Source organism: Salvelinus fontinalis, chromosome 31 (genome assembly GCF_029448725.1).
Source record: "Salvelinus fontinalis isolate EN_2023a chromosome 31, ASM2944872v1, whole genome shotgun sequence".
NCBI classification, from domain to species: Eukaryota; Metazoa; Chordata; class Actinopteri; order Salmoniformes; family Salmonidae; genus Salvelinus; species Salvelinus fontinalis.
In genome coordinates, this window is record NC_074695.1 from 573,518 (window position 1) to 587,145 (window position 13,628).

Genomic DNA, 13,628 nt, shown 5'->3' on the forward strand with positions numbered 1-13,628 from the left:
CCCTTTTCTATTTCTGCCAAGACAATCCCTATCTGTTGTACATTTCTATCTTCTTGTGCTGTAACACGACAGACCCGTGGTGAAGAGACCCGTGGTGAAGAGACCCGTGGTGACGAGACCCGTGGTGACGAGACCCGTGGTGAAGAGACCCGTGGTGAAGAGACCCGTGGTGAAGAGACCCGTGGTGAAGAGACCCGTGGTGACGAGACCCGTGGTGAAGAGACCCGTGGTGAAGAGACCCGTGGTGAAGAGACCCGTGGTGAAGAGACCCGTGGTGAAGAGACCCGTGGTGACGAGACGCTGATCCAGCTGGAGAGCGACATGCTCCCTCTAGGAGCAGAGGTCCAGATGCACGCGGTTTCCAGTGACCGACTCGGGAGTCTGGTTCTGGCCCAGGGGACAAGGGAGGGAGAGGGGTGTCTGGCCCAGGGGACAGGGGAGGGAGAGGGGTGTCTGGCCCAGGGGGCAGGGGAGGGAGAGGGGTGTCTGGCCCAGGGGGCAGGGGAGGGAGAGGGGGTTCTGGCCCAGGGGGCAGGGGAGGGAGAGGGGGTTCTGGCCCAGGGGACAGGGGAGGGAGAGGGGGTTCTGGCCCAGGGGACAGGGGAGGGAGAGGGGGTTCTGGCCCAGGGGGCAGGGGAGGGAGAGGGGTGTCTGGCCCAGGGGGCAGGGGAGGGAGAGGGGTGTCTGGCCCAGGGGGCAGGGGAGGGAGAGGGGTGTCTGGCCCAGGGGGCAGGGGAGGGAGAGGGGGTTCTGGCCCAGGGGGCAGGGGAGGGAGAGGGGGTTCTGGCCCAGGGGACAGGGGAGGGAGAGGGGTGTCTGGATCGGACGCCTGGAGCCTGGTCTGAGCCCTTGGGGGAAGATGACGATGAGGAAGAGATGGAGGAGCGAGATAATGAACGGAGGTATGGAATGTATTTCTTCACTCGCACTTGATCTTCCTGGTAACTGATACAAGCTGATACTTGTAATGACTGTGTTCTGGTCGTTCTCCCCACTAAATGCTCTGGATAAGAGCGTCTACTAAATGACTGAAATGTAAAATGATCATCGTTTTTTTATTATGGTTACATTTGTTAGTGTCTGCATTCTGCAACTTTCTTTTGGGTTTTTAGGAAACAGTTGTCTCATTGACCGAGCGTACTATGTGCTCCACAACCTGACAGCTTGTTACTTTCTCTGGTCAAATAAACAGGGATGAATGGCTCTTAGCAGAGCTTGGCCCTGTGATAGACTAGTGTCCTGTCCAGGGGGTGTCCTGGTACATCAAGCTGTCTCACTACAGAAACAGGAGCCAGACTAGTGTCCTGTCCATGGGGTGTCCTGTACATCAAGCTGTCTCACTACAGAAACAGGAGATATATTAGTGTCCTGTCCAGGGGGTGTCCTGTACATCAAGCTGTCTCACTACAGAAAAAGGAGCCAGACTAGTGTCCTGTCCAGGGGGTGTCCTGTACATCAAGCTGTCTCACTACAGAAACAGGAGATCGACTAGTGTCCTGTCCAGGGGGTGACCTGGTACATCAAGCTGTCTCACTACAGAAACAGGAGATGGACTAGTGTCCTGTCCAGGGGGTGTCCTGGTACATCAAGCTGCCTCACACTACAGAAACAGGAGATAGACTAGTGTCCTGTCCAGGTAGTGTACTGTACATCAAGCTGTCTCACTACAGAAACAGGAGATAGACTAGTGTCTTGTCCAGGGGGTGTCCTGGTACATCAAGCTGTCTCACTACAGAAACAGGAGATCGACTAGTGTCCTGTCCAGGGGGTGTCCTGGTACATCAAGCTGCCTCATTACAGAAACAGGAGACAGACTCCTGTTGTATGGTTTGTTCTGATCAGACATACTTTATCCTTTGTCCAGACCGGCTCCTAAGCGACGGTGGAGGTGGAAGGTTCCGGTACAGGCTGACGACGACTGGGAAGATTGTTCCGCTTTAGGACCGGGCTGGAAACGCAAAGTGGTGTTCCGTCGCTCGACCACCCTGCCCGCTAAGAGGAAGTGGGATACGTACTACTGCAGTCCTTGTGGGGACCGCATGAGGAGCAAGGTGAACACTTCTACACACTTCTACAGCAAGAAGGGTAGCGGTTCCGTTATGAATTAATGTTTGAAGTGGATTTAACAGGTGACATCAATAAAGGATTCATAGCTTTTCACCTGGATTCACCTGGTCAGTCTGTGTCACGGAAAGAGCAGGTGTTCATCATGTGGTTCGAGTCCTGAACGCTGATTGGCTGAAAGCCGTGGTATATCAGATCGTATACCACGGGTATGACCGAAACATGTATTTTTTTTTACTGTTCTAATTACGTCGGTAACCAGTTGATAATGGCAATAAAGCACGAGGGTGTGGTGTATATGGCCGATATACCACGACTAAGTGATGTTCTTATTGGCACGACGCAACGCGGAGTGCACGGACGCTGTCATTAGCCATGGTATATTGGCCGTAACCCACAAAACCCCCAAAGGGGCCTTATTGCTATTACAAACTGTCTACCAATTGTAATAAATGTTTTTGTCATACCCGTGGTACACAAGGCTGATATACCACGGCTGTCAGCCAATCAGCATTCAGGACTCGAACCACCTAGAGTATATTTATATTCCAAACTCATTACGAAATCTCTTTTTTTACAACTTGTGGATTCTGTGTGTATAGTTATTGTATTAATAGATATTGCTACACTGTTGGAGATAGAAATCATAAGCATTTTTCTACACCTGCGATAACTGCTACAAAACGGTGTACACGACCAATGAACTGATTTTAAACTCTGGTCCTTTTTAAAAACCTGCGTTGTGTAAAATATTGTGTGTTATAGCTTGTAAAATAAATACATGTGGTTTTGAAGTAAGGAGATGCTGGTGTGGTGATGCTGGTGTGGTGATGCTGGTGTGTATGATCTGTATGTGATGTTTTACATTGATGCTAAATAACGTTGTCTTGACTTGGATGGTCAATAAAGTTATATTCTATATTCTAAGGTTGAACTGGCCAAATACCTCCGTGGTGGCGTGGACCTCTCTCGTTTTGACTTCCAGTCAGGACTCTTCTTGGATGAGAAGAGCAGGTTGAAGGTAAAACACTTCCTTACTTCCTGGTGCCATTATTATTCCTGGTGCCATTATTATTCCTGGTGCCATTATTATTCCTGGTGCCATTATTATTCCTGGTGCCTTACTTCCTGGTGCCATTATTATTTCTGGTGCCATTATTATTCCTGGTGCCATTAATATTCCTGGTGCCATTATTATTCCTGGTGCCATTATTATTCCTGGTGCCTTACTTCCTGGTGCCATTATTATTCCTGGTGCCTTACTTCCTGGTGCCATTATTATTCCTGGTGCCATTATTATTCCTGGTGCCATTATTATTCCTGGTGCCATTATTATTCCTGGTGCCATTATTATTCCTGGTGCCATTATTATTTCTGGTGCCATTATTATTTCTGGTGCCATTATTATTCCTGGTGCCATTATTATTCCTGGTGCCTTACTTCCTGGTGCCTTACTTCCTGGTGCCTTACTTCCTGGTGCCTTACTTCCTGGTGCCATTATTATTCCTGGTGCCATTATTATTCCTGGTGCCATTATTATTCCTGGTGCCTTACTTCCTGGTGCCATTATTATTCCTGGTGCCTTACTTCCTGCTGCCATTATTATTCCTGGTGCCATTATTATTCCTGGTGCTATTATTATTCCTGGTGCCTTACTTCCTGGTGCCATTATTATTCCTGGTGCCATTATTATTCCTGGTGCCTTACTTCCTGGTGCCTTAATTCCTGGTGCCTTACTTCCTGGTGCCATTATTATTCCTGGTGCCATTATTATTCCTGGTGCTTTACTTCCTGGTGCCATTATTATTCCTGGTGCTTTACTTCCTGGTGCCATTATTATTCCTGGTGCCATTATTATTCCTGGTGCCATTATTATTCCTGGTGCCATTATTATTCCTGGTGCCATTATTATTCCTGGTGCCATTATTATTCCTGGTGCCTACTTCCTGGTGCCATTATTATTCCTGGTGCCATTATTATTCCTGGTGCCTTACTTCCTGGTGCCATTATTTTTCCTGGTGCCATTATTTTTCCTGGTGCCATTATTATTCCTGGTGCCATTATTATTCCTGGTGCCATTATTATTCCTGGTGCCATTATTATTCCTGCTGCCATTATTATTCCTGCTGCCATTATTATTCCTGCTGCCATTATTATTCCTGGTGCCTTACTTCCTGGTGCCATTTATTATTCCTGGTGCATTACTTCCTGGTGCCATTATTATCCCTGGTGCCATTATTATTCCTGGTGCCATTATTATTCCTGGTGCCTTACTTCCTGGTGCCATTATTATTCCTGGTGCCTTACTTCCTGGTGCCATTATTATTCCTGGTGCCTTACTTCCTGGTGCCATTATTATTCCTGGTGCCTTACTTCCTGGTGCCATGGGTCTTATTCATTAGTGAAGAAGGAAGAACCGTCCCCCGTTTTCAGCCCGCTTGCTTCTGATTGGTTCCTAGTGATTCGACCCTGGTTTCCACCTCCGATATTGCTGTGTATGTACTCAGTAGTTATGTAAAAAAATATATATATATATTTAGATTTATTTCCTCACCACAGCATTTGAACCACATGGAGGAAGTTCACTCCTCTAGTACGAGCACCTCCAGGGCTGGAACCCCTATGACCGACACCCCCAGGACAGGCTCTCCAGACCTGGACCGGAACCACACCCCTGATGGCCTCCCTGGAACTCCCCAGCGCACCCCACAGAGTCAGGCCAGCTTCCCGCACATCACACAGTCCCCCACGGTTGTTATCCACAACAGCCTCCCCGCCACCCCTAAGCTATCCGTGGCCAGTTTCTCCCCCTCCCTCCGTCTGGAGAAGATCTCCCCACAGAGACTCAGTTCTGTGGCCTCTTCAAGCCGAGACGTGGTCATCCCTCGTCTGTCTCAGTCTCTCCTGCCTCTCAGCCCGACCAAAAACCAGCTCCTCCAGTCAGGACTACAACCGCTCAGACCAAACAAGAATCAGCTCTCTCAATTAGGACTACTTCCGCTCAGCCCGACCAAAAACCAACTCCTTCAGTCAGGACTACAACCGCCTTGCCCAAACAAGAATCAGCTCTCACAATTAGGACTACAAACCCCAGAGAGGCACAGGAAGGTAGTAGTGATCCGTAAACCGGATGTGGATCTGGATCCAATCACCTCCCCTCCCCCTCGGCACCTTTCCCTGGTGACCCAGTGGACCCAGCAGTGGAGTGGATCAAATATTGTGCTGAATGGACACAGAGAAATAGACGCAGAGAAACCAACTTGTACAGGTAGACATGGACAGGTAGAGTCAGTGGAAGTAACGTCCCTTAGGCCAAGCTCCTACGGTGAGAGGATTCAACAGATGAAAACAGCCAATGACAAAGATGGTGAGTCCTTTTTTTCCCCCCTCTCAATTCTTTTGTATTTAACAAGCCAGGATAGTCCTCTCAGTAACGCTGGCTTATCTTTCTCAGAGGGGTATACTACAAAGCAAGATCAAGGACTTAGCCAGCTAACTTCCCTGAATATTCTGAACAGAGTGGCTGCAGATCAGACAAAAAAATCAAAAGATTCCTAAGCTTCTGCGCACGTGTTGCTTCTACTTTAGGCAGGAGAGGTCAGGCTACTCTGGTGAATGTTTTTTTAATAAAGTTATATAAAAGCTGAGATCACATATTGATATTCTTCTACGTAACAGAGTGAATATAATAGCACAGTATAACTGTCAGACAACAAAAACAAAACACGCACATTTATCTCTCGTGTGTCCAGAAGTCGACGACAACACGTCCCACTAGGCATAATACACAGGTAGGCTATGCTACGGTCTGTTAGCAACGTAGCTCTAAAATCCATTCAGGTAGGCTATGCTACGGTCTGTTAGCAACGTAGCTCTAAAATCCATTCAGGTAGGCTATGCTACGGTCTGTTAGCAACGTAGCTCTAAAATCCATTCAGGTAGGCTATGCTACGGTCTGTTAGCAACGTAGCTCTAAAATCCATTCAGGTAGGCTATGCTACGGTCTGTTAGCAACGTAGCTCTAAAATCCATTCAGGTAGGCTATGCTACGGTCTGTTAGCAACGTAGCTCTAAAATCCATTCAGGTAGGCTATGCTACGGTCTGTTAGCAACGTAGCTCTAAAATCCATTCAGGTAGGCTATGCTACGGTCTGTTAGCAACGTAGCTCTAAAATCCATTCAGGTAGGCTATGCTACGGTCTGTTAGCAACGTAGCTCTAAAACTCATACAGGTAGGCTATGCTACGCTCTGTTAGCAACGTAGCTCTAAAATCCATTCAGGTAGGCTATGCTATGCTCTGTTAGCAACGTAGCTCTAAAATCCATTCAGGTAGGCTATGCTACGGTCTGTTAGCAACGTAGCTCTAAAATCCATTCAGGTAGGCTAGCTCGAAACAACACTATAACTCAACACCATCTTTAAAATATATCCCCATGAAACCGATTGAAATCAAATGGTTGGAATGCAGATGCTGTATGGACGTTTCACTGATAAAACTTGAGGAATTCTCATTCATGAATGACAGTGAGAAATGTGAAGAAGACTACATACACACACACACACACACACGTTGTTGTGATGTAGGCTTGGGCGGTCTACAGTGGTTGATCAACTAAAAGGTTTGAGATTACGCTGCGGGATTTAGAGGTAATTTGTAGTTTAGTACGTTACCCTGCGTCACTGCTTCATTGCTCCAGACCACCACAAGGGGGAGTTAGAGCACTGATTATGCTTTTGGGTCCCAAGGCACTAATGTGTCTCTACCTGACAATGAACGGGCGACATAAACCTAAATAGAAACTGATAATTGTGACTTCAAAATTGAATTTGAATGAACTGAATGAGGATGAGGAAGGTGATTGAATTTAGAACAATTGTAGTAAAAATTGCTCTTCCTCTGTCCTGCACCCACACCTGGAAAAAATACACTTAAAAAAAAATAATTGTCGTTTCTACTTTGTCAGAAGAAGCTTTAACTGGATCTATATCTTATTAGTTACTAAAACTGTTGTTACACTGTAATAAGGATTTCATTCTGAGAAACTAAAATGTTCTTTTATATTGTTAAAATATGTGTGTTGACCGAAATAAAAGCAGCAAGTGATGTCTGCTAACTGAACAGGTTGATGGTGCAGTCATATAGCCTCGGGAACTTATCTTTCTCCCCTTTTATTAGTATTTCCTTTAACCTGTCACACTTACACATTCATAATGACAACTACACCCCACCTGCCCAGACCCACATGCTCACACCCGCATCACTCTCCGCCACCTGGCCTCAAACTGCATCTTTTTGTTTCTCTCCGTCGCCCACTCAAACGCCCACTCAAACGCGCACTCAAACGCCCACTCAAACGCCCACTCAAACGCCCACTCAAACGCCCACTCAAACGCCCACTCAAACGCCCACTCAAACGGCCACTCAAACGGCCACTCAAACGGCCACTCAAACGGCCACTCAAACGGCCACTCAAACGGCCACTCAAACGGCCACTCAAACGGCCACTCAAACGCGCACTCAAACGGCCACTCAAACGCGCACTCAAACGGCCACTCAAACGCGCACTCAAACGCGCACTCAAACGCGCACTCAAACGCGCACTCAAACGCGCACTCAAACGCGCACTCAAACGCGCACTCAAACGCGCACTCAAACGCGCACTCAAACGCGCACTCAAACGGCCACTCAAACGCGCACTCAAACTTTCAACATTTAGACAATAAAGCATTTTAAAGGCTGACTTTGGTTGAATTTCAGTTTTAAGTATATGTTGTTGTTTTTCTGAAGATGAGTGACGAGAAGTATCGTCCAACCAACCTGGTATCTCACTGCACCCTTATATGCCATGTCTTGATAAAGGGAACACTTAAACAACACAATGTAACTCCAAGTCAATCACACTTCTGTGAAATCAAACTGTCCACTTAGGAAGCAACACTGATTGACAATACATTTCACATGCTGTTGTGCAAATGGAATAGACAAAAAGGTGGAAATTATAGGCAATTAGCAAGACGCCCCCCCAAAACAGGAGTGATTCTGCAGGTGGTGACCACAGACCACTTCTCAGTTCCTATGCTTCCTGGCTGATGTTTTGGTCACTTTTGAATGCTGGCGGTGCTCTCACTCTAGTGGTAGCATGAGACGGAGTCTACAACCTACACAAGTGGCTCAGGTAGTGCAGTTCATCCAGGATGGCACATCAATGCGAACTGTGGCAAAAAGGTTTGCTGTGTCTGTCAGCGTAGTGCCCAGAGCATGGAGGCCCTACCAGGAGACAGGCCAGTACATCAGGAGACGTAGAGGAGGCCGTAGGAGGGCAACAACCCAGCAGCAGGACCGGTACCTCCGCCTTAGTGCAAGGAGGTGCACTGCCAGAGCCCTGCAAAATGACCTCCAGCAGGCCACAAATGTGCATGTGTCAGCATATGGTCTCACAAGGGGTCTGAGGATCTCATCTCGGTACCTAATGGCAGTCAGGCTACCTCTGGCGAGCACATGGAGGGCTGTGCGGCCCCACAAAGAAATGCCACCCCACACCATGACTGACCCATCGCCAAACCGGTCATGCTGGAGGATGTTGCAGGCAGCAGAACGTTCTCCACGGCGTCTCCAGACTCTGTCACGTCTGTCACATGTGCTCATGTGCTCAGTGTGAACCTGCTTTCATCTGTGAAGAGCACAGGGCGCCAGTGGCGATATTGACAATCTTGGTGTTCTCTGGCAAATGCCAAACGTCCTGCACGGTGTTGGGCTGTAAGCACAACCCCCAACTGTGGACGTCGGGCCCTCATACCACCCTCATGGAGTCTGTTTCTGACCGTTTGAGCAGACACATGCACATTTGTGGCCTGCTGGAGGTCATTTTGCAGGGCGCTGGCAGTGCACCTCCTTGCACAAAGGCGGAGGTAGCGGTCCTGCTGCTGGGTTGTTTCCCTCCTACGGCCTCCTCCACGTCTCCTGATGTACTGGCCTGTCTCCTGGTAGCGCCTGCATGCTCTGGACACTACGCTGACAGACACAGCAAACCTTTTTGCCACAGCTCGCATTGATGTGCCATCCTGGATGAACTGCACTACCTGAGCCACTTGTGTGGGTTGTAGACTCCGTCTCATGCTACCACTAGAGTGAGAGCACCGCCAGCATTCAAAGTGACCAAAACATCAGCCAGGAAGCATAGGAACTGAGAAGTGGTCTGTGGTCACCACCAGCAGAATCACTCCTGTTTTGGGGGGTGTCTTGCTAATTGCCTATAATTTCCACCTTTTGTCTATTCCATTTGCACAACAGCATGTGAAATTTATTGTCAATCAGTGTTGCTTCCTAAGTGGACAATTTGATTTCACAGAAGTGTGATTGACTTGGAGTTACATTGTGTTATTTAAGTGTTCCCTTTATTTTTTTGAGCAGTGTATATATATATATATATATATATATGCAGACAGATTAAAAGTTAATTTCCATTGTAACACTTCTGACATTTCTAACTCCACCCATAACTTTTGGACTTTATAACATTCCCAGAAGGATCATTATAATCTAATGGTAATCTAATTTACTGCCGTTCTAAAACCTATGGGTTTAACCTTTTTAAATGAATGATTATATTGAAGATAGAAGCCACCTCTTAATGAGTTCTGAGAACCAGTCCGTTACCCAACAAAATAACATCAATTTATTTAGCCTAATTGTTTTTATGACTACAGACAGTATGTTATTATTTATCTTTTTTCTGCGTTTTAATTTAATCTGTCTGCATGTCTATTCAACATTTTGGCTAAAAAATAAACCATGCCATGCAATGTAGCACATTTGACAAGTCAAATCGCATTTTTCAAGAGCCTTCTAATATTAGACAACAAATAAGTCGCTGCAACCACACAACCACACATATGTGACTCTTTATCCTTTAGAACCAGGTTAGAGGAAATTAACAAGATTCATAGGTATTCTTTCACAATAGCTGGCCTCGTGTTCTTTCACAATAGCTGGACTCGTGTTCTTTCACAATAGCTGGCCTCGTGTTCTTTCACAATAGCTGGCCTCGTGTTCTTTCACAATAGCTGGCCTCGTGTTCTTTCACAATAGCTGGCCTCGTATTCTTTCACAATAGCTGGCCTCGTGTTCTTTCACAATAGCTGGCCTCGTATTCTTTCACAATAGCTGGCCTCGTGTTCTTTCACAATAGCTGGCCTCGTGTTCTTTCACAATAGCTGGCCTCGTGTTCTTTCACAATAGCTGGCCTCGTGCTCTTTCACAATAGCTGGCCTCGTGCTCTTTCACAATAGCTGGACTCGTGCTCTTTCACAATAGCTGGACTCGTGCTCTTTCACAATAGCTGGACTCGTGCTCTTTCACAATAGCTGGACTCGTGCTCTTTCACAATAGCTGGACTCGTGCTCTTTCACAATAGCTGGACTCGTGCTCTTTCACAATAGCTGGACTCGTGCTCTTTCACAATAGCTGGACTCGTGCTCTTTCACAATAGCTGGCCTCGTGCTCTTTCACAATAGCTGGCCTCGTGCTCTTTCACAATAGCTGGCCTCGTGTTCTTTCTCAATAGCTGGCCTCGTGTTCTTTCACAGTAGCTGGCCTCGTGTTCTTTCTCAATAGCTGGCCTCGTGTTCTTTCTCAATAGCTGGCCTCGTGTTCTTTCTCAATAGCTGGCCTCGTGTTCTTTCACAATAGCTGGCCTCGTGTTCTTTCTCAATAGCTGGCCTCGTGTTCTTTCTCAATAGCTGGTCTCGTGTCCTTTCTCAATAGCTGGTCTCGTGTCCTTTCACAATAGCTGGCCTCGTGTCCTTTCTCAATAGCTGGCCTCGTGTTCTTTCTCAATAGCTGGCCTCGTGTTCTTTCTCAATAGCTGGCCTCGTGTTCTTTCACAGTAGCTGGCCTCGTGTTCTTTCACAATAGCTGGCCTCGTGTTCTTTCACAATAGCTGGCCTCGTGTCCTTTCACAATAGCTGGCCTCGTGTCCTTTCACAATAGCTGGCCTCGTGTCCTTTCACAATAGCTGGCCTCGTGTCCTTTCACAATAGCTGGCCTCGTGTCCTTTCACAATAGCTGGCCTCGTGTCCTTTCTCAATAGCTGGCCTCGTGTTCTTTCTCAATAGCTGGCCTCGTGTTCTTTCACAGTAGCTGGCCTCGTGTTCTTTCACAATAGCTGGCCTCGTGTTCTTTCACAATAGCTGGCCTCGTGTTCTTTCTCAATAGCTGGCCTCGTGTTCTTTCTCAATAGCTGGCCTCGTGTTCTTTCACAATAGCTGGTCTCGTGTTCTTTCACAATAGCTGGTCTCGTGTTCTTTCACAATAGCTGGTCTTACGTTATCTGTAGTTTTGAGCTGCACTGTCCCACACTGTGGTGGATAACATCCATTCTTCTTTATGTAATGAGCTGTAAGGCACAACTATCCTATTTTTTTGTTGTTGAAAATCATCAGTCCACATGTCAAGTGTCATTGCGCCATTTTGTATTTACCTAAGTTCTCTCTCAACTCTGGGACTACCCGCCAGCTGATGTTTTTTGCCTGATGCAGGACTCTTGTGCGATAGGAGAGAGACTGAAACATTCACACCTCCAGTAATTTTACAAAAGGATAGTCTAATAGCTCGGCTAGGTGTGGAAAATCCCCCAATTTTGTGCCACAGTTCAGACTACTGATAGATGCTGCGGTCAGTCAGAGTTGAGTCCTATTGTAAAGTGTAGCCTAAAGGTTAAAAATAGGCCAAACTTCAAATCAAACTTTATTTGTCACATGTGCCCGAATACAACAGGTTACCGTGAAATACTAACTTACAAGTAGAGGTCGACCGATTATGATTTTTCAACGCCAATACTGATACTGATTATTGGAGGACCAAAAAAGCCGATACCGATTAATCGGCCGATTTTATTTATTTATTTATTTGTATTAATGACAATTACAATACTGAATGATCACTTGTTTTAACTTAATATAATACATAAATAAAATAAATTTAGCCTCAAATAAATAATGAAACATGTTCAATTTGGTTTAAATAATGCAAAAACAAAGTGTTGGAGAAGAAAGTAAAAGTGCAATATGTGCCATGTAAGAAAGCTAACGTTTAAGTTCCTTGCTCAGAACATGAGAACATATGAAAGCCGGTGGTTCCTTTTAACATGAGTCTTCAATATTCCCAGGTAAGAAGTTTTAGATTGTAGTTATTATAGGAATTATAGGACTATTTCTCTCTATACAATTTGTATTCCATATACCTTTGACTATTGGATGTTCTTATAGGCACTTTATTATTGCCAGTGTAACAGTATAGCTTCCATCCCTCTCCTCGCCGCTACCTGGGCTCGAACCAGGAACACATCGACAACAGCCACCCTCGAAGCAGCGTTACCCATGCAGAGCAAGGGAAACAACTACTCCAATTCTCAGAGCGAGTGACGTTTAACCCCGCTAACTAGCTAGCCATTTCACATCGGTTACACCAGCCTAATCTCGGGAGTTGATAGGCTTGAAGTCATAAACAGCGCAATGCTTGAAACACAGTGAAGAGCTGCTGGCAAAACGCACGAAAGTGCTGTTTGAATGAATGCTTACGAGCCTGCTGGTGCCTACCATCGCTCATTCAGAATGCTATATCAAATCATAGACTTAATTATAACATAATAACACACAGAAATACGAGCCTTAGGTCATTAATATGGTCGAATCCGGAAACTATAATTTCGAAAACAAAACGTTTATTCTATCAGTGCAATACTGAACCGTTACGTATTTTATCTAAAGGATGGCATCCCTAAGTCTAAATATTCCTGTTACATTGCACAACCTTCAATGTTATGTCATAATTACGTAAAATTCTGGCAAATTAGTTCACAACGAGCCAGGCGGCCCAAACTGCTGCATATACCTTGACTCTGCTTGCACAGAATGCAAGAGAAGTGACACAATTTCCCTAGTTAAAATATATTCATGTTAGCAGGCAATATTAACTAAATATGCAGGTTTATTTTATTTTTTTACTTGTGTATTGATTTTAAGAAAGGCATTGATGTTTATGGTTAGGTACGTATTGGTGCAACGAAAGTAATTTCTTCACGAATGTGCATGTTAAATCACCCTTTTGGCGAAGTAGGCTGTGATTCAATGACAAATTAACAGGCACCGAATTGATTATATGCAGCGCAGGACAAGCTAGATAAACTAGTAATCATCAACCATGTGTAGTTAACTAGGGATTATGTTAAGATTGATAGTTTTTTTTTATAAGATAAGTTTAATGCTAGCTAGCACCTTACCTTGGCTCCTTGCTGCACTCGCGTAACAGGTGGTCAGCCTGCCACGCAGTCTCCTTGTGGAGTGCAATGTAATCGGCCATAATCGGCGTCCAAAAATGACAATTACCGATTTATGAAAACTTGAAATCGGAACCTAATTAATCGGCCATGCCGATCCAGGCTAGCAGTGAGTTAGTGGAGCTAACATGATGCAGCCCAGACTCCCAGTACAGGCTAGCAGTGAGTTAGTGGCGCTAACATGATGCAGCCCAGACTCCCAGGCTAGCAGTGAGTTAGTGGAGCTA

General features: G+C 45.9%; 1 protein-coding gene across 1 annotated transcript in view; it reads left to right on the top strand.

The window, feature by feature from the left end:
- mbd1a (methyl-CpG binding domain protein 1a) overlaps positions 1-13,628 on the top strand; it is a 50,552-nt gene that overhangs the window by 3,481 nt on the left and 33,443 nt on the right. The window contains exons 3-6 of the mRNA XM_055891133.1: positions 73-902; positions 1,865-2,051; positions 2,993-3,085; positions 4,624-5,431. Coding sequence (XP_055747108.1) covers positions 73-902; positions 1,865-2,051; positions 2,993-3,085; positions 4,624-5,431 — 1,918 coding nt within the window. The remainder of the gene's footprint in view (positions 1-72; positions 903-1,864; positions 2,052-2,992; positions 3,086-4,623; positions 5,432-13,628) is intronic.